Source organism: Chamaea fasciata, unplaced genomic scaffold, assembly GCF_029207755.1.
Source record: "Chamaea fasciata isolate MVZ Bird 193981 ecotype frontalis unplaced genomic scaffold, bChaFas1.0.hap1 SCAF_16, whole genome shotgun sequence".
Classification (NCBI taxonomy): domain Eukaryota; kingdom Metazoa; phylum Chordata; class Aves; order Passeriformes; family Sylviidae; genus Chamaea; species Chamaea fasciata.
In genome coordinates, this window is record NW_027094101.1 from 15,608,486 (window position 1) to 15,628,456 (window position 19,971).

Consider the following 19,971-nt stretch of genomic DNA (forward strand, 5'->3'; position numbering starts at 1 on the left):
GCTGGGCTGGCCTGGCTGCAGCGCAGCCTGGAGTGTCCCAGCCGCTTCCTTCAGGAGCACGTTGTGTCTGCCCTGGGTGGGGACACGAAGTGTGGTGAGGCACCATGGCAGGACAGGATGAATCCTGTGCTATGGAGCTGAGCACTGGGGGGAAACCTCACAGAATCCCAGAAGGGTTTTTGTTGGAAGGAACCTTAAAGCTCATCTTGCTCCACCCCTGCCGTGGGCAGGGACACCTCCCACTATCCCAGGTTGCTCCGAGCCCCATCTAGACTGGCTTTGGACACTTCCAGGGATCCAGGGGCAGCCACAGTTTCACTGGGCACCCTGTGCCTGTGCCACAACATGCCTCAGCCAAGAATTTCTTCCCAATATCCCATCCATCCCTGCCGTCTGGCAGTGGGAAGCCATTCCTTGTGTCCTGTCACTCTGCAGTCCCTCTCCAGCTCTTCTGGAGCCCTTTTAGGCCTTGGAAGGGGCTCTGAGGTCTCTGTGGAGCCTTCTCTTTTCCAGGCTGACCCCCCAGCTCTCCCAGCCTGGCTCCAGAGCAGAGGGGCTCCAGCCCTCAGAGCACCTTTCTGGTCTCCTTTGGACTTGTCCCAGCAGTCCCACATCCATCTTGTGCTGAGGCCTCAGACCTGGATGCAGTGCTCCTCCTGCCCTGGCTGTTTAACACCTTCGTTTGCCTTTGGGACTGCGAGTCCTTTGGGACCTGTGTTTTCCCCCTTACCTGTCACACCCAGCTGCATCTCCACAAGCTGTTTCAGGAATGGATGTGGGTGTTTCGTTGATTTGTTCCCATTTTGCAGCCGTTGTTTGTGTTGCCATGGGGCTCAGGCTGTGCAGGAGGTGCACCCCCCCTCCCCACACTCTCCTTTGAGAGCGTGTTTGGTGGGTGATGGCTCCTCCTGGCTCATAACATCTCTCATTTTCCCGAATCCAGCTGGAACCCTTGCCGAGTTTTTAAGGTCAGGTTGCTAAGTTACACCTCCTTGGAGGAGTGGGCTGAGGAGTGAGTGAGCAGCGGGCTAGGAAGATCTGGGAGCAGTGTCACTCTGCAATAACTGGGCTCTCCTGGCCCCTATCCCTGCCACCCTCTAAGCCTCTACCACATTTAGCTGTTCTTCCCCAAGCTTTCTACTTCATCAAGTTCCTTTGCTTGGTAGATTTAGTGAATTCATTAACTGAGGGGTTAGAGGAGCCTCCTCCAGTCCCCTGTGGGATGCTGTGCGGTACTGCAGGAGGAGGGGCAACCCTTTGTATATTTTTGGTTTGAGTTCTGGAGCTGTGAGGTCTTTGGGACGCGTGTTGTCCCCCTTGGACCTCGGAAGTGGCCTCACATGTTCCTCACAGGGCATGTGGCTGTCACCAAGCCACAGCTCTGGAGCAGGTGGGCAAGGTATGGATTAGCTGATTCCTTGCTCTGCCCCTTTCCCTCCTTACTCTTCCTCCCCAGCTTAACCTCCTCTTCTCCTTGCTGTGTTCCACCAGCAGCCTGCCTCTGGGAGGGGATTAGCACAGTGGGGGCTCAGGTTTGTGTCAGAGCTGCTGGGACTGTGTGCTGTGGCCGGATGAAGGCTTCCCTGTTCCCAGGAGTGGGACATGTCTGGAGGGTCACTGTCCTTGGGCATTTCCAGGACATGTGCTTGACAAGGTTTCCTTGCTTTGTTCCTGGGCGAATCATATAAATCAGTGAGGCTTATTGGGGTCCTTTCTGGAGAGCGAGAGTAGTGGGTTTAGGGTTATTTTCCCCTCCTGCTGCTTTCTCTGGTGCTGCTGGGGTTGTGTTGGGGCTGCTGTGGTGACTCCCCCATCCTGCCCTGGGAGGCTGCAGACTCCACGCTCTGTGGTTTGGGCTGGAAGTGTCCTTGGGAGAACAGCTTCTCCCACACAGAAACGAGCTGGGAGGGGAGGCTGGAGGTGTGTGCAGTTTGTTCCCAGCTTGCAGGAGGGCTGCAGGAACTGGCTTTTAATTTGCATTAAACTTTTCTTTCTCCCTCCCTTCCCTTTATCTGAGCCCTTCCCCTCTCTTTCCTGGTTTGGAGAAGGACATCACCACGGGGAAGGTGCTGGACACAGCACAGCTTTGGAGAAAAGTTCTGCTTCTTCCCATGCTGCTGGGTGTCAGGGGCTGTGGCTGGGATGGGGGTGCTGGAGCAACCTTGCCCCTGCCTGGCACAGTCTCTCCTGCCCCACAGCTGTCCCTGGGGCTGGGGGCAGGGACCTGGCCCTGATGTTCCCACATTTCTTCATCTGGCTGCGGGCTGGGGCTGACAGAGTTGTCACTGGGCTCCTGCCTGAGCTCTCACACCCAGCCAGGAGGATTTTTCCACCCCTGTCATGACTCGATTATGTGCTCTCCTTCCTACCCAAATGCCGAATGGCAGCTAAATATAGGCTGTAACAGTGTTGATTGTGGCTTTTCTAATTGAGCTTTACACTCCATCAGGGATCTCTGCTAATGGGATGTGGCGTCCTTGATAGCACCCAGCTGGGACGCCTGCTTGGGAAGCAGACGGAGATGCAATGTGACTTCCCAGTGCTGACAGGTCCTGCCTGGCAGTGGCTGCTGAGGCCTCTGGAGCTGTGCACCAGCTCTGGTTTGGGCTGGGATAGAGTTAATTTTCTTCCCGTAGCCGGTCCAGGGCTGTGTTTTGGATTCAGGATGAGAACAATGTTGATAACACGCTGCTGGTTTGGTTGTTGCTGGGAAATGCTCTCCCCAAATCAAGGACTTTTCCACTTCCCATGCTCTGCCACTGGGGAGGTGACAAGGACTGGGAGGGATCATGGCCAGGACAGAGGGATATTCCAGACCGTGGAATGTCGTGTCCAGTATGGAAACTGGGGGGTGGGCAGGAGAGGCTTATTGCTGCTGAGGAACAGGCTGAGCTTTTTGGGTGGTGAGAGACTGTATTGGGCATCACTTGTCTATGTGGGATTACATTCCTCTCTCTCTTTTTCTTATCTCCATTTTCATTACAGTAACAACAATAATAATGATCATAATAATAATAATAATTAACACCACCAACAAATGTATTTCAATTATTACCTCAACTCATGAGTTTTACCTTTTCCTGATTCTGTTCCAAACCCCACTGGAGAGGTTGGGATGAGTGAGGAGCTGTGTAGTACTTATGTGCCAGCTATGGTTCAGCAATGACAAGTGGGATAGTAAATCCATGGAGCTGAATCGTGCTTGGGAATTTGAGTTCAGATTTCAGAGCTAAACAGGTTTCTAGTTGCTTTGCTTTTTCTGACAATATAAATCGCTGCCTGAAGATACATAGGTTGAAAATTGCTTCTCTAACAGAGTGAATTCTTCTGTTTTATCCCCATGTGACTCTTGTGAGTGGCCCTGTGAGCACAAAAGGAATGGGAGCACTAAAATGCTAATGGGGTTCTGCAGGTGATGGAGCTGTGCACAGGTATCCTGGGATTTACATGCACAGAAAAAGGAATGTTTTGAACTCATTTATGCAGCACAGTGATGTGTTAAGCTCTGTCCCCGTTGCCTTGTGCCGGTGAAATATGTTACGATGAGAGGTACAAATGTTCTGCTGGAATGGAAACTGCTTGGGAAGCTAATTCTGGCTTTGTACCTCTTGGCACAGCTTGTTTCCATGCTGATCCCACTGAAGCATGGGGCCTGGGGTGGGCAGGATGGTGCTGAGCACCTGGCACAGCTGTGGCACTGCTGCCCCAGGCCTGGGGCAGTGCTGTCCCTGTCCCAACCCCAGAGAGCAGCAGGGCAGCAGCACCTGGGAATCTAGAGAGAATGTGACTGATTTATACCAACAAACTGCTGACCTAATGTCAAAATGTGCTGCCCACCCCTGCTCTGAGGGATGTGTGGTGTCGGGCTGGCGGGGGGTGCTCGGTCCTGGCCCCTGCCCCGGCTGCTCCCACGGCCGTGTGCCCCAGGGGTTGGTGTGACCATCCCTGGGAGGTGACTGCATGGCTGTGGCACTGCTCTGGCCCTGGGTCTGCTCTCCTGAGTGACATCAGACTGGCACCACATGGGAGCCGCTGCCATGTCCGGAATGGGAGTGAAGAGCTGTCATGACAAACATCACAGTAACGGGCGAGCACCAAGGGTCAGGAGCTTCGGCATGATAGACTCTGCCTGTGTGACCCTGAGCACTGGAGCGTGATGTAGGATATAATTCAGTGGTGGAACATGCAGGGAGGCGGAGGGGTTGCTCTGCTGTCTGCACCAGGAGCTCAGGTCTGCATGATCACCAGCCTGGAACCCCTCTGCTCTGGAGCCAGGCTGGGAGAGCTGGGGGTGCTCGCCTGGAGAAGAGAAGGCTCCAGGGACACCTCAGAGCCTCTTCCAAGGCCTAAAGGGGCTCCAGGAGAGCTGGAGAGAGATTTTGGACAAGCGATGGAGGGACAGGACACAGGGAATGGCTTCCCACTGACAGAGGGCAGGGATGGATGGGATATTGGGAAGGAATTGTTCCCTGGGAGGCCCTGTCACAGGGTGCCCAGAGAAGCTGTGGCTGCCCCTGGATCCCTGGAAGCGTCCAAGGCCAGGTTGGATGGGGCTTGGAGCAACCTGGGATAGTGGGAGGTGTCCCTGCCCACGGCAGGGGTGGGAATGAGATGGGCTTTGGGGTTCCCTCCAACCCAAACCATCCTGGGATTTATGATGCCCCAGGATGGGTGGAAAAAGCTGAGTCCAGGATAGAGGGAGCGCAGTGAGGGGTATGGAAACATCCATGGGGAAATGAAAGCTAATTTTGTGAGAGGAGACTGAAAGAATTTGCGTTAATCAGCCTTGAAAAATGTAGGCAGAGAGGGGCTGGGACTTCATTATAATGAAAATTAATCATGGGAGCAACACTGTAGAGAGGGGATAATTATTTAAGCTAAAGGTTAATATTGGCACAAGAACAAATGAGCATAAGCAGTGAAAAATTGAATTTTAGATGGAAAATTGAAGGATCTGTATCATTCATTATGAGGTTTACCCATGGCAGAGGGTTGGAATATGATCTTTAAGGTCCTTTCCAACCCAAAGCATTCTGTGGTTCTGTGATTTTGGAACAGCCTTGAGGTGTGCTGGGAAGCTGATTTGTGCTCAGCTGTGGGTTCTGTGAAAGCAAGGGACAAGAGACAGCCTTGGGGTGACCCTCGGCACAGGACACCCCACAACAGTGCTGGGCTCTCCTCCTTCTTATTGCATTTCTGGGATCCTTGGAGCATGGCCTGGGCCAGTGTCATGCCTGAGGGGGCACCTGAGGACCATCCCTTGGCTCTGGGCTGGAGCAGGAGGAGGGGGCCATGCCCGCACGCCTCTGCAGGCCTGGGCTGCCTCTGGGCTTTGGGAAAGAGCTGGCAGTGCGTGGTCATGCTGCCACATGGATGTGTGTCCTGGTCACCCCTGCAGATGTGGAAGCCCCATCATCAAACTCAGTTGAGTTTTGACCTCACAGAGACATTGAATTTGTGTTTCTACATGTTCCATGATACCCTGAGGACCTCTGCAGTCCCTGCTGTGTGAGTCTGGCTTTCTGGAGTCTGGGCTTTCCCTAGTACCTGTCCAGTTACCTGTCTTCTACCTTAAATCCCTTTCTGGTGTTGTGGGTGATGTTTAATGGGGGTTTCACTATCTCAAAGGAAATTTTTATCCCTTCAGTCTTGAGCCATCTGGTTTCTTTATTTGGTTAATTCTGCTTATCTGGGCATTTTGAGATGAACTGGGAGCTTCAATTCTTTTTGTGCTGGTTGTGCCTTGCAGCTCAACATGCAAATCTTAATCATAGTACCTGGCTAGGGGAGGAGGCTTTGCTGGCACAGAAGCAACTTTGCTAACAGAGGGTGCAGTGTGGTGCTGAGCCAGGTGTGCCCAGGTGGGCAAGAGGCCAAGGGCACCTGGCCTGTGCCAGCCGTGGTGTGGCCACAGACCCAGGGCAGTGCCCATCCCCTGTGCTGGGCACTGCTGAGGCACCTCCAGTCCTGGGGGCAGTTCTGGGCTCCTCACGACAAGAAAGACATTGAGCGGCTGGAGCGTGTCCAGAGAAGGGAACAGAGCTGGGGAAGGGGCTGGAGCACCAGGAGCAGCTGAGGGCGCTCGGAAAGGGGCTCAGCCTGGAGAAAAGGAGGCTCAGGGGGGATCTTCTGGCTCTGCACAACTCCCTGACAGGAGGGGACAGCTGGGGGGGGTCGGGCTCTGCTCCCAGGGAACAGGGACAGGACAAGGGGAAATGACCTCAAGCTGTGCTGTTAGGGGAGGGTTAGATTGGATCTTGGGGAAAATTTCTTCATGAGAAAGGTGTTAGGGTATTGGAGCAGGCTGCCCAGGGCAGTGGTGGAGTCACTATTCCTGGGAGTGTTGAAAGGACCTGTGGATGTGGCACTTAAGGACTTAGTGCTGGGGTAATGGCTGGACTTACTGATCCTGGAGGGCTTTTGCAACCTGAACAATTCCATGATTCCATGAAGAGTGCTACACTCAGCCAGGGGCTATGTGTATGTCACAGCGGGGTCCTGGCCTGAGGGACCTCTCCCACCTTCTGAAAGCCCCTGCCCTGTGTCCCGTCCCAGCTCCTGAAAGCCTGTTCTGTCCTATGTCCTGTCCTAGCTCCTGAGAGCCCCTGTCCTGTGTCCTATGTGCCGTCCCAGCTCCTGAAATCCTGTGTCCTGTCCCTGCAGGTCCCTGGACAGAAAGCTGCAGCGGCCGCTCCTGGGCAAGTCGCGGACGCTGCCCAGCATCCCGCAGTCGCCGGTGCTGAGCCGGCTGCCCCCGCTCGAGCCCGCGCCCTGCAGGGACAAGATGCCGGAGCAGAAGCCCTACAAGCAGCACTCGGCCTCTGAGCACCAGAAAGGCTGCACAGTCCCTTCTGCCGGTGAGTGCCGGGGCCTGTACCCACCCCTCTGTTTCTACAGGATCCCAGCGAAGCTTTCCTGCTTCTCCAGGGTCACAAATCCAGCTCTAGCCCGTGTGGAGTTTATTCCGCTCTGAAAATAGCCCTTCTTGGTGAACTTTTGGGTTGTTTTTTTTTTGCCCCTGGTTGAGTCTTTCTTTGAGCTTGATACTTAAACCTCCCCATCCTTTATATTACGCTGGTGAGAAAGAAGAGTTGGCTGTTGGAAGGCACTTGAGGTGGGGAGAGGTGATGCTTAGAGCCGTCTGCCTGAGGGTGCTGGGGTGAGATACCACCCTGGGGCCTCCTTGGCCAATGCAACAGGCCCAGGTGCCTCTTTTCTATGTCACAAAGCAGCTTCAGGGCACTTGTAGCCCACAGGCCTGGGCTTGGAGATTTGCAAATGCTCCCAGGCTAGCACTGTGTGTTGGCCTTTGGGTCAGCCCTGAGGATTTTTATCGTGTTCTTCTACTCTCATGCTGATCCTGATGAAATACTAATATGGCTGGGCCAGCTGCTCTGAGCAAGTTTATTGGCAAAGCCACTGATGGCCAAAGCGTTTCAGTGCTTTTGGTGCCAGCAGAAATTACGCTGGGACTATAAAAGTGGTGGGAAAGGGGATTAATAACACTGAAACAAAGATAAGGCCTGGAAGCCAGGGCTGACAGTCCAATGCTGAATAAAATCCTTATGAAACGGCTCCCTTCAAACAGCACCCTTGGATTTTTTTATTTTTATGGGTTTTTTTGAATTATCCCTCTCACAGTCAGATCCCTGTGTTGCTCAGCAGAGCAGCTGTCCTAACGCTGCATTAATTTTGATGCTTTTCAGGCTGCATTTCATTTCCTGGTGCTACTAATTCCCCCAAAAGTTGTGCACGGAGCGGATCTTTGCGCATCGCTGAGCCTGTCCTGCCACTCTTGTCGTGACAGAGCTCCTGGGTGTCCTGCAGCACCTGAGCCACTGCTTCCATGTGTGGGACCTGTGGGTTTTCCTTCAGCCCATCAAATTGTTAGAGTAGGTCTTGGGATGGGAGGAAACCTGTGGGAAAGCTGTGTAGCCTCCATCACGAAAGACATTTCATCCAGAGCTCCCTTGCACACCTTCAGGTCCCCAGTTGCTCTGTTGGTGCTTCCAGTGAGCTGTGCTGGAGGTGAAGGGAGGGAGTGGGAGGCTGGTGTAAGACCGTGGGGTGATGTTGCTGTGTGAGTCAGACCCACTGCAAACATCTCACCCTCTGCTGCAGACACCTCCTGTCCTGGCAGGGCAGGCAGGCTCATGCTCCATGGAGCAGCCGTCCTGGAGCAAACCCTGTGCACAGCCCTCCCCGCACAATGGGAGTCACAAAAACTCTGAGTGCACAGAGTTTTAAGATCTTACCTTTACTCATGGCTGGAAGGGCCCGGGGATGCCAAGAGGAGTAGGAGTAGGAAAACCCTTGGAGACGGGAGGGCTCCCTCCGCAGCCGGAGTAGTGGATGAATGAGTGTGTTGTTTTTTGTCCAGATTCTCCCACATTCTTTTCTTGGCTCAATTAGGAACTGCTAATTAGTTACTCAGGAAGGCTGTCAGGATGCTGTCCTGGAGGAGAAAAAGAAGAGATGGTACTGCTAACAGGGTGGGACATTTGGACAGCACGATGGGAATGGAGCAGCATGTGGTGCTGCACGTTACCAAGCCCTGGGATGCTGACAAGGAATGCAGGATTCCCATAAGGATTTATGAGTAAGAGCTGGGCTGCTGGGTGTCAGGATGGGGAGAAGTTGGAACAGATTGCCCAAAAAGCTGTGGCTGCCCCTGGATCCCTGGAAGTGTCTAAGGCCAGGTAGAACAGGGCTTGGAGCACCCTGGGATAGTGGGAGGTGTCCCTGCCCATGGCAGGGGGTGGAATGAGATGAGCTTTAAGGTCCCTTCCAATCCAGACCATTCCATCATTCTCGGATAAGGTCCTTTCCCTAAAGAAGTGGTGAAATTGCTGTGAGCAGGTACCACCACTCCCCAGTCAAGGTGGGGGGACACATGACCAAAACCAGCTCAGGAAGAGGCTCATGCACAGGGACGTGGCAGGAGCAAGGCTGTCCTTGGGAGAGGTGATGAGATCATCTTCAGGGACAGTTCACAGCTCTTTGGGGAGGAACTGCACTCTGACTCGCTGCTGTTTTGGGGGCCGGGAGCCCCCAAGGAACACCTTGAGAGGAATCACCAAGCAAGATGGCAGAAGTGATTATCTTTGGCATGGATGAGATGTGACATCCTCATCTGACCACCGGGACGTGTTCCTCAACCTTTTCCTTTGCGTCCCATGGCTCCAGTGTGGCAGCACTGGAGCAGGGATGTGCCTTGGCACTCGATGGGAGGTCACAGGAGGTTGTCCTGCTGTAGCACCACAGCTCCTCTGCAGGTCCTTGCGAGGACATCAAGGTGTCTGGTGCTTGGGAGCTGGGGCCTGAAGATGGGCAGAAGAGCTGAGCCTGTGGCTGCTGAGACTCCCAGACCCCTTCTTTCCCTTCAAAAAAACCATTGCACCTCATTCCATGAGCTCAGGAACTGCCTGGGCTGGTCAGCAGGTCTGGGTTTCCTGCTGGTCTGTTTTTTTTTTTTTTTTCTCCTGCAGGTCACCCATAACACTGCAGATGTGGTCAGCTGGGACAGGCTATGAGCTCTTTCCATCCTATGTCCTTCAACCCCTTGCCTGGAGCTGCTCCAGGATTAACCCCAGATCCTTATGCCTGCCCTGTCCAAGCCATTATCTCTTGGGTGTCACATTGCCATCCGCCAGGAGGTCTCACACATGCTGGTGGCACAGAGCAATAAGCTGCCTGTTGCTTCTCATCCCTTGTTCCCCTGTGAAGATTTAGGAGTGGGACTGAGGAAAATCCCTCCTTTGCTCTCTCTCCTCCTTCTACAGCAGGCAGGGGCTTCTTCTCAGCCTTTGACCACCTGCAGCCATCAGCTGCAGCCTGCACAGAAAGTCACTGCATGGTTTACATGCATGGTCCCTTGTAGTCCCCTCCTCTTGCACCTGGAAGGAGCAGACCAGTTTGGAGCACTTCCCTGTCTCCGCTCTCCCTTGTCTGTCAGGCAACAGGCAGAGCTCTTCAGGAACTGGCTCCATGCCCTGCTGTGGATCTGGGAAGAAGTTAACTTATTGGGGTGAGTTTACTGGGAATTGTGCCCATGGAAGGAAAATAAAGAAGCCACAAGGAAGCAGCTGGATTTGAGCTTAGACTAGGACCCTGGAATTACTTTTTCTTCTACTTGTAGGGAATGTACTGGAGAGACACCGAGTCTCTGTCCTTGCTGTCCCCTCCATCCTTTGATGTGTGTCCTCCCTAACACCTCAAATTCAAAAAGAAGAAAGGGTTTGCAGGAATTGTTATCATCAAGCCCAAGGAGATGGTCAGAAGATCTTCCAGAGGTGCTGATGTTGAATGGCAGAGGGGTGAGCAGCTCCAAGATACAAGAGCATGGGGGTTGTTGGCCTCCAGTCTGTGGACTTGCTCCTGTTCCTGGCATTTCCTCTCCAGACTGGATGGGACCTTGAGCAACCTGATCTAGTGAGTGGCACTTTGTCTGGGGCAGGGGTCGGAACGAGATGAGCTTTTCGTTCCCTTCCATCCCAAACCAGTCTGTGATTCTCTGACTTCTTGATCTTCCCCTTCTGACTATTCTGGGCTTGATCATCGATTTACTAGTTTGGTAGCAATCAGGACAAGCTCAAAAGCATTTTGGGGTAGACAAGGTCGTATGGTGGCTCCGTGTGCACAGGGAGGAAGGACCCAGTTTGGTGAGGATCACCCATTGGGCAGGCCAGGGAGCAGCTGCCTCTGGTTCAGCTCCTTGCCTGTGCTGGAGAGTACAGCTTCTGTAGATGAGAGATGAGACCAAACGCAGAAAAAATCTTGGGGGAACTGGGATCAATGAGAGCAGATGTGACCCAGCTGCTCTGTAGGATTTGAAACCCAACTCCTCATCCTTGGGTGAGGTGCCCTGCACAGAGACATGGGTACAGCGGGTGAATCCATCCTTTCCCTCATTCAGCACATGGCCTTGGCCCTCCCTTGCTCAGGGCAGCAGAGCAGTGGGGGCTGTGTCTGGGTGGGCTGTGGGGCTGGGAGGGGACAGTCTCGAGGACACAGGGTGGCACAGGCAGTGGCTGGGCCATCTCAGGTGAGCATGGGGGGAGGGTTCCTCCTTTTATGTGTGACTTCCCTGCGTGTCCCCTGCGTCTCCTGTGTCAGTGTTCCCTGCTGTGCTCCCAGAACGATGCTATCTCAGGATGGCAGTCTGGATCTGCCTCCGATTGACGTGTTTGTGCATGGAATAATCACAGCTTTCAAACAGCAGTTCCTGTGTTGTATGAGGTGACATTTGGAGAGGAGCAGCAGCAGCTTATTAAATTGGAAGTAGGGGAGGAAAAATCTACATGATGCTCGGAGTGCTGTACTCTGGGTTCCCTCTTTCATGGAAGGGTTTGGGTTGGAAGGGACCTTCAAGATAATCTTGTTCCATCTCCTGTCATGAGCAGAGACACCTCCCATTAGATCCAAGCTCTGTCCAACCTGGCCTTGGACACTTTTCAGGGATGGGGCAGCCACAACTTCTCTGGGCACCCTGTGCCAGGGGCTCAGCAACGTCACAGGGACCAATTCCTTCCTAGTGTCCAATCTAATCCTGCCCTCTGGCAGTGTGTGTAGGTAGCTCTTCCACTGGTGGCTTGTAGTCCAACCTGTGTCTCATGATATTCCATGTAAACCCCACAGCCTTTCTGGGTAAACTGGACTGCGCTGCTGAACTGGGGTTTAGGGCCATTATCTGCTTTAAATCCCAGAAGTGTTTTGCTCCTCAGCCCTGGTGTAGTGGGATCATGGTGATTCATGCTCAAAGGTGCTGGGTTTTTCAAAATGAGAGGCGAAGGATGTTGCCTTGGTAAGAGGCTGCAGGAGGGGGAGAGCCCCTGTAGGCAGTCCTGTGAGATGCCCTTTTGGGCTAATAATTGAGAAGAAGCTTTTATTGATTGTTTGTCATGGTTTGAGCAGTGATTTTGGCTGAGGGGAGGAGGCAGGGCAAGCTCCAGATGTAAACAGGAGATTGGCAACAAAGAGCAGGCGACAATCCGAGCCAAAGGGAAAAGAGCACAGCAGTGATATTCTGGAAACATCTCCTGTTGTTTTGTTGTTCTTCCCTTTTGTTGCAATGAAATGTAGCCAGTCCTACCCTGGGATCACAGGCCCTGCATGGTGCCAACTTGTCCTCTGCCACTGCCACCACTGTCACAGTGCTAGTGAGGTTTGTCCCTGGAGCTCTCAGCCCTGCACTGCTGCGTCCTTTTGCTGCTGGCGATGGGCGGGTAGAGAAGGGAGGTCTGGCTTCTGTCCTTCATGGGGCTGTTGATTTGCTCCTGGCCGTGCCATAAATGTTTGGGGTGTTTAGGTTTTTTTTTCCCCTGCAGGAGGAGATGGCAGTAAATGCTGTTGCAATTTGTTACACTTGTGATGCCTCATTTTTCCCATTCACAAAGCAAGACTTCAAGGCCAGGCTGGACAGGGCTTGGAGCAACCTGATGAAGTGGAAGGTATCCCTGCCCATGGCAGGAGCTTGGAACTCGATGAGCTTTAAGCTTCCTTCCAACAAAAAGCATTCCATGATTCTAACTGTATTTGGATGATTCCCGCCAGGAAGATGGTGGGGGGCTGTGGGTACCTGGGGTGGGCATGCTGGGTGAAGGGGCTGTTGCCTGGGGCAGGGGGTACGTGGGGATTTGTGGAAGGGACCTGCCCTCTAAGTTCCCCGCATCTGTACCCCACGGCTGTGGGATGGCCAGAGGGGATCCGGGGATGCCCACTGAGCATCCCCAGAGCTGGCTCAAGGGGTAGGACACGCCTGGGCCGTGCTCTGATGGGGGGGCATCTCCTTCTCCTCCGCAGGGGAGGCCTGGCGGCTGGAGGATGACTGCTCGGAGCCCCCTCAGGTCCCCGAGCTCGGCACGGCGGTGGAGGACGCCCCGTTCAGCTACTTCCGCACCCGCTCCTTCTACATGAGGAAAAGCCTGTCCGTGGACAACCACCTGGGCTCCCTGAGCTACGCCGTGCACCCGGCCGAGAGCAAGGCCGAGCGCGTCAGGACCAAGCTGCGGCGGCAGTTCGTGAGTATCGGGCTCTGGCCCCCACCTTCACACATGCGTGGCTTCCCAAAAACACTGACGTCTTGGAGAGCTATTTATGTGCCCAACATTAATAAAACAGCAGAAAGAGAGGCTGCTTCAGAGTGGTGGAGCAGATGGTGGCAGCAGCTCGACTTTGCCCAGCCCGTGACAGAGCCCCTCTCCTGGGGGTCCTGTCCCCCCGGCTCCCACTCACTCCCACTGGCTCAGGGCAGCTGGTGCTCAGCTGGGTAAAGTGTGGGACGAGGGCCTGGACTCTGGGCATTGCTGTCCAAAGCATGGAAAAGGGCTGAAAGTAGGAAATGAGTTTTCCTGTCCTCAGCTACACGTCCATGAGGAACTGCACCTTCCCAAAGGTTTGCCGGGGGCCAGCAGTGAGGGGCTGGGGCAAAAACGAGCCAGCACTGAGTCCCTGGGGCAGCTCAGAGCTTCCTGGTCCTTGCAGGCTCCTGGTGGCAGGACAGCAGGGATTCGTCAGGACTGCACCGCAGCTGTGGGAGCCTCTGATCAATGTTTAATGTGCTCTGCTTCTTCTCTTTCCCAAAGACACCCGACTCCGGGGTTCGCATGTCCTTCTCCCGCCTCCTTACCCGCTCGGGGTTGTAATGAGGGCTCAGGTGTTGAGAAGCACTTGGTGTTGATTGGCAGTGGCTGAGGGAGTTGGTACAATGGGAATGGAGTAGGGAACGGGCTGAGGCAGCACAGCTCACCCTGCACAGACACATCTGCTGGGACCCTGGAAGCACAAACTTCCTCTGCCCCAGAAGAGGGGCTGGTCCCTCTGGGGTCACATGCACTGGGGGTTTCTCCTGGTGTAGCTGGGCAGTGTGGGTCTGGGGGCTCACCCTCCCTGCGTGTGCCTGCGTTGTTGGATGTAGCCACCGCTTTTGCCCCTGGGAGGGCAGCTCCGCTCTCACAGCGTGGGTGTGCTGTGGGGGAGGCTGTGGGAGCTGCTCACAGTTCCAGCACTGCCAGTGAACCTTCTCTGTGGGAACTGCTGCCTCAGGCTCAGGAAGTGCTTGAAACCTCAGGGATGGAGATGAGCACAAGCAGGATGGGGCACCTGATAAGCAGCTGAAAGATGTTGGAGATGTTTAAGATGAGGCGGCCCTGCTGTGGGGTAAGGAATTGTCTGTGTTTTCTGTCTGCCCGGATGTGTGGCTCCAAGCTGTGCCCAGGAGAGCAGGAGTGATAGAAGGGCACTGAGATGTTGGGGACTGTTGTCTTTTGGGGATGTTTTTCCAGTGTCTCTGTGGGATTTGTTCCCCACAGCCTCTGTGTTGCAGTGGAGATGGGCACAAAAGGTGTGGAAGCTCTTGGTTTTCAAGCACAGTGTCCTGGTACCTGTAGAGAACTGCGTTCTGCCCTTCCTGTGGGGCAGCCCCGTGTCCCTCCCTGCTTGGTGCCATGCCAGCACCTCTCTGTGTTGTTTGTGGCCAGTTTGATTTGGCCTTTGACTTACTCAGGTTTTGGGGACCTTCAGCTTTCCCTGGTGTACCCACAGAACTGACTGTCTGTCAATGAACAGAGCAGGTTTTTTGTAGGATGTGGGGTTGTGGGGTTGTTTCTTCCTTGCTAAATCATTTCTGGCTTGTTCCAACATAAAAGTTGCTGCTGTAGACTCAGCCATGGCTTCTGTCTTTGTGAGACCTGCTGAGAAAAGCAGACTCGTCCTACTTGGAAAGGGCTTCCAGGGGGCCCTTCAGCAGAGGCAGAAAGTGTGGAGGAAGGTGAACTGGCAGTGCTTGACTGAGGCTTGGGCCAGCACAGGACCAGCATTCCTGACACAGCCCCAGAGCCTGGTTTGTAAATTCAAACTACAGATCCTGCCAAGCTGGGGAAATTATTTCTAAGAACAGTTCCAGGCTCTGTGTCCTCCCAAGGCTGGGTTAGTTACTTCCCATCTCTGTGCTGGAGGTGTTGCAGCTTCCCCTGGGCTGGTGTTGTGCCCTGGCCCTGTGTGCCACCGGCTCTGCCCAGCCCTGGCTGGGGGAGGAATTGCTGCCAGGTGGGATCTGCTCTGCTCATGCGTAGCACGGCACATCCAGGAGAGAGCACGATTTGCCATATCATGCTGGCTCATCTTTTAGGAAGAAGCTGGATTCATTTCTCTGGGCTGTTGCACTTCCCCAGCCTGTAACGTCGATTTTTGGCCTGACAGTCTGAGCCACCTTTGCTGTGTGATGCAGCTGCTTGGCTTGGTTTTAAATTTCCCCAGAAATATGGGGAATTTGGGGAATTGCTGAGAGAGGGGAGAGGCTCTTGAGGCTTTGGGTGGGACTCTCCCGTGGCAGGGTGGATGGTGATGGGCAGAGCTGTTGCTGACATGCATCCATTGCTGTGTGGCCACCTCACATCCATGTGATCAGGTGCTGCCTAACAAAGGCTTTGTGCTGGTCATGGGCACCTGAGCTTGTCCAAGGGAAAATTTGTTGTAATTTATGTGGAAACAGTGGAGTCTGGTTTCCCTGCTCCCCTGGCTGTGTCTTTCTGGATGCTGCCAGGGCTGCCAAGGCATCTTTCAGTGCAGAGGGAGCACCTGCAAATCCTGCCCAGCACCACTGTCCTGGAGCAGCTGCTCTTCCTGTGCCTGCCCGAGGCCTGCATCCCTGCCTTCCTCCCAGAGCACTGGGCAGGGTGGGATTTCTCCAGCCGTGTCGCTGGTGGCATGTGTCTGCTGTGTGATGGATCTGCACGTACAGATTACTGGAATTTGCATAATTTGAATTTTAAATGAATTTCAATTTTTGTGATTGTCAGAACGAGTTTGCTTTCTAATAAGCCTTTCCTTTTAACTCCTCCAAGGTCTGTAGTGCTGTCAGCATTCCTGCCTTGGAGACAGGGGAGCGGCTGATTGCTTTTGACATCTGTCTCTCACTTGGATCCCCTGCCTTGTCTCAGTCACTCCAGCTGTGACAGAGACAACGACCATGGCCAGGCTGCAGCCGTGCTCTGAGACCTTGGGCATGTTGTTTGGGGTCACTCGGTGATGGCCAGGGGATTGCTTTGGTTTTGTGCCCAGCTGGCTCCTGAGATGGGCTGCAGGAGCGGGACCTTCTGCAGTGTCCCTTGCTGAGGGAGGAGAAGTGAGACATGGCTGAGTTACAGACTGTGCTGATCTGGTCATTAAAGGCAGAATTAACCCTGTTAAACTCAGCATTAACCTTATGGAGCATTAAAAGAGGTTACCAAGGCTGAGTCACTCTCTGTGGCGGCTGCTGGGACAGTCAGTGCAGATTGAAGCAGGGCTCTGAGGGAACTGTGCTTTTCCCTTTTCCCCATGGGAATTCCAAGTTCTCTGTGTCTAGGCCAGTCGTTCTGGCATTGTCCACTCATTTTGTGATGTTATGGCACAGATCCTGCTGCCTCTGGAGAGGAGGAGCCTGGAATGCGCAGGGTTCCACATGCTGACCCAGCTTGATTTGAGGTCTCTACCCTGACCCCTGTGCTGCTCTGAAATGATGTGCTGCTCTCTAAGCATCGTGGAGGAGTCACCTGGTTTGTGCAGTGGAGGTGGAGGAGAACAGCCCTTGGCATTGCCATGGCACCCCTGGTGCTGCCCCAGCTGCCCTGACACTTCTGCTCACTGTAGTTCCTGCAGGTTTCAAGTAGGTGAGTCAAGGCTGTGTTGCTTTTCTGCCTCTGCACTAAGTAATTTTGCTCTGTACTCTCATGCACTAGTTATTTTTATAATTATTATTATTTGTATATGGTATTTTTCCAGGCAGTGATTCTGATATGAAAAGTCTGTGCCCTGCAGGAAACACTTAGACTCTGTTTGTCTTGGGAGTTCTACAGATGAGTTGGGCAGAGGGAATGCCTGCCTGACAAAGCGATGATGATAGAGACAAGGTGAATTGGGATAGCAGAGCCTGGGAAAGGAGGCAGTGAGGGGAGGAGCTCACTGTGTGGCAGAGACCTGGCCACACCTGGTGCTCACTGGAGTCACTTGACAGCACTTGGCCTGGCGCCGGCGGACAGATACCAGTTTGGTTTTTTTTTTTTTTATCAGTGAATAATGATCGGCCCAGAAATGCCTCCTGTCCCTGGTGGTCACTGCAGTGATGTTGGGGAGTGCAGAAATTGCCTCAGCCCAGAGCAGCACCTGTCCACGGGGCGTGGTTATCCCAGTCTGGGTTTTGGGTGCCAGGTGAGCTGGAGACAAGGTAGGACCTTGAACCCATCTGTGCGTTATCCCAGCGGTTTGTTCCTAAATGTGCAGAGACTTCCCCAGGTCTGCTGGGTGCAGCCTGTTGTCTCCTGTGTGCAGCCAGTGCTGGAGGCTCTGGTGTGATGCTTATGGTGACAGTGAGGTCATGCTCACCCGGCCACCATCCCTCTGGTGCCAGTGAAATCCCACTCTTTCCTTGCTGGTAGTACCTCTCTCTTTGCTGTATTTTACTGGGTTCTGTTCTGACACTGCTATGAGCCATGCACTCTCAGACCTGATTTCAGAAAGGATCAGCAAGCAGACAGAAGATTCCTGGCTGTGTTTGTAGTTCAGTGTGAAAAAAAAAAAAAGTATATATATATATAAAAAAATAGAATAATGGAATTCCAGGGTAGTTTGGTTTGGACGGAGCCCTAAAAACTATCTCATCCCAACCCCTGCCATGGGCAAGGACACCTTCCACTATCCCATGTTGCTCCAAGCCCCAATGTCCAACCTGGCCTTGGGCACTTGCCGGGATCCAGGGACAGCCACAGCTTTCCTGGGTTGAAAAAATGACCATGTGAGAGTCAGGTCAGTTGCGCTTGGTGAGGAGGTGGAGCAGAGCGATGACAGTCATCCTGGACCTCCACACAGACTGCCCCAGCTCCCAGAGCAGAGTGGCAGTGGCCACCTGAGGGAGGTAATTGCAAAGGCAGGTAATATCTGAGCTCTGTGTATCACTCCTGTGCCCAGCCCCTCCTCCCCACACTGCTCCCTGGCCGACTGCTGTTCACTGAGTGCTTAACAGAAAAACCCAAATCTGATAAATAATGTGTTGTTGGAGCCAGAGAGCCACTCATTCCCTAGAGAGCAGTCCCTGGGAGCTGGGAAGAGGCTTCCTGTGAATCACCCCACTTTGCAAATTAGTGTGGGAGTGAACAGGCACAGCAAAGCTCGAAACCAAAACGTACCCGGCTCATTTCTCTGGTGGTTTTATTTACGCTTGTGACGTCCCAGCTGCTGCCTTGTGGTGCCTGTAGTAAAGCAGGGATGGCTCGGGAAGAGCGCAGCGTGCTGTGGGACTGCTCTCAGCATTCCCACACAAAAGGAGATGTCTCCTGTGGGAGGAATTAGGAAGCAGAGGAGCAGTTTGTGGGGAATGCTGCAGGCCCTGCTGGTTCTGGGAGTTCTGGTGGGGCTGGGAACGTTGTGAGACATCCAACTTTTGACACAGCCAGGCTGGGACCAGGCATCTGTGACAGTCAGTGTGAGCTGGGATGGGTGAGGCCTCTCCTGTTTGCTGTGAGAAAGGTGGGCCCAGTGCTAGGAAGGTTGAGGGTGCAGGAATCTAAAACTAACATATGGAAGATGTGGGATCCTGAGCTTGAAACTGGAAGGGGTTTGATGCTGAGGACCAGACTTTGGGCTTGATTTCAGGGCTCCTGTTGCAGGGTGGGTACTGGTGAGACTGACGTGTCATTTTCCAAGAAAATATGCAGGCTGGCCTTGGTCCTTACCTGGGCCTTTCCAAATAACTTATGCAAACTCCCACAAAATAATCTCTAGATTCAAAATGTAACAACCACAAGGAGAAACCACCACGGTCTCCCTGCAAACCCACAGTGTTTGCTCCCTCTGCTGGCTCTGCTCTGGGGAGGAGAGCCTGGATCCACCTGCCGAGGGTTGGCCGTGCTGTGGAGCATGGGGCATCCCTCAGGCTGGCAGAGAGAAAAGCAGCAGCTTCAGCAAGCCCCAGCGCAACATCCTGCACCCAGGTCGGGGCAATCCCAAGGACAAGCACAGACTGGGCAGGGAATGGACCAGGAGAAGTCCTGAGCAGGACTTAGAGGTGTTGGTGGGTGAGGGTTTGACCTGCCACTGCCATGTGCACCCGGAGCCCCCCAGCGTGAGCAGCAGGATGGGGGAATTCTGCCCCCTCAGGTGAGACCCCATCTGCAGAGCTGCCCCAGCCCTGGGGCCAACTGCAAAAGGACCTGGAGCTGCTGGAGAGAGTCCAGGGGAGGCCATGGAGATGCCCCAAGGGCTGGAGCCCCTCTGGAGCCAGGCTGGGAGAGCTGGGAGTGCTCACCTGGAGAGGAGAAGGCTCCAGGGAGAGCTCAGAGCCCCTTGCAGGGCCTAAAGGGGCTCCAGGAATGCTGGAGAGGGACTGGGGACAAGGGATGGGGGGACAGGGCAAGGGGAATGGCTTCCCAGTGCCAGAGGCTATAGATGGGATATTGGGAAAGAATTGTTCCCTGTGAGGGTGAGGAGTCCCTGGCACAGGTTTGCCCAGTGAGGTGGAGGCTGCCCCTGGATCCCTGGAGGAGTCCAAGGCCAGGCTGGATGGGGCTTGGAGCAGCCTGGGATAGTGGAAGGTGTCCCTGGACATGGCAGGGGATTGGGATGAGTTTGAACAGGCTTTCCAATCCAGTCCATTCTATGATTCTATGAAGTTTCCAGCCTCTGATGTGTTGCCATTTATATTTCTGCACAAGGAACATTCAAATGCTCAGTGAGCAGCAGGGCTGAGGAGGAGGGGAGCAGAGTCGTTTGCCAGCTTCCAATTATACTCTGCTTCTACAAGTGAGACTCACCAAAAATGTGCACTGCGTCCTTTGGTATCTAAAGTTTGTGTGAAAAAAGAAAGTAACTACAGTGATTTAAAATAAGTGAGACACTTTTGTGAGCTGGAGTATTTCTCCTCCGTGACAAGACTGGGGTCTTGCTCAACTCAAAAGATTTTTTGGGTTGGAAGTGCAGCCCTATCTGGGCTCTTGGCAG

The 19,971-nt window shown here is 53.8% G+C and overlaps 1 protein-coding gene across 1 annotated transcript in view; it reads left to right on the forward strand.

Moving 5' to 3' along the window:
* The window catches only part of LOC136297821 (ankyrin repeat and fibronectin type-III domain-containing protein 1-like), a 214,904-nt gene that overhangs the window by 42,380 nt on the left and 152,553 nt on the right, over positions 1-19,971 (forward strand). Inside the window, exons 2-3 of the mRNA XM_066198069.1 lie at positions 6,664-6,857; positions 12,802-13,019. Of these exons, the coding sequence (XP_066054166.1) occupies positions 6,785-6,857; positions 12,802-13,019 (291 nt within the window). The 5' untranslated portion in view covers positions 6,664-6,784. The remainder of the gene's footprint in view (positions 1-6,663; positions 6,858-12,801; positions 13,020-19,971) is intronic.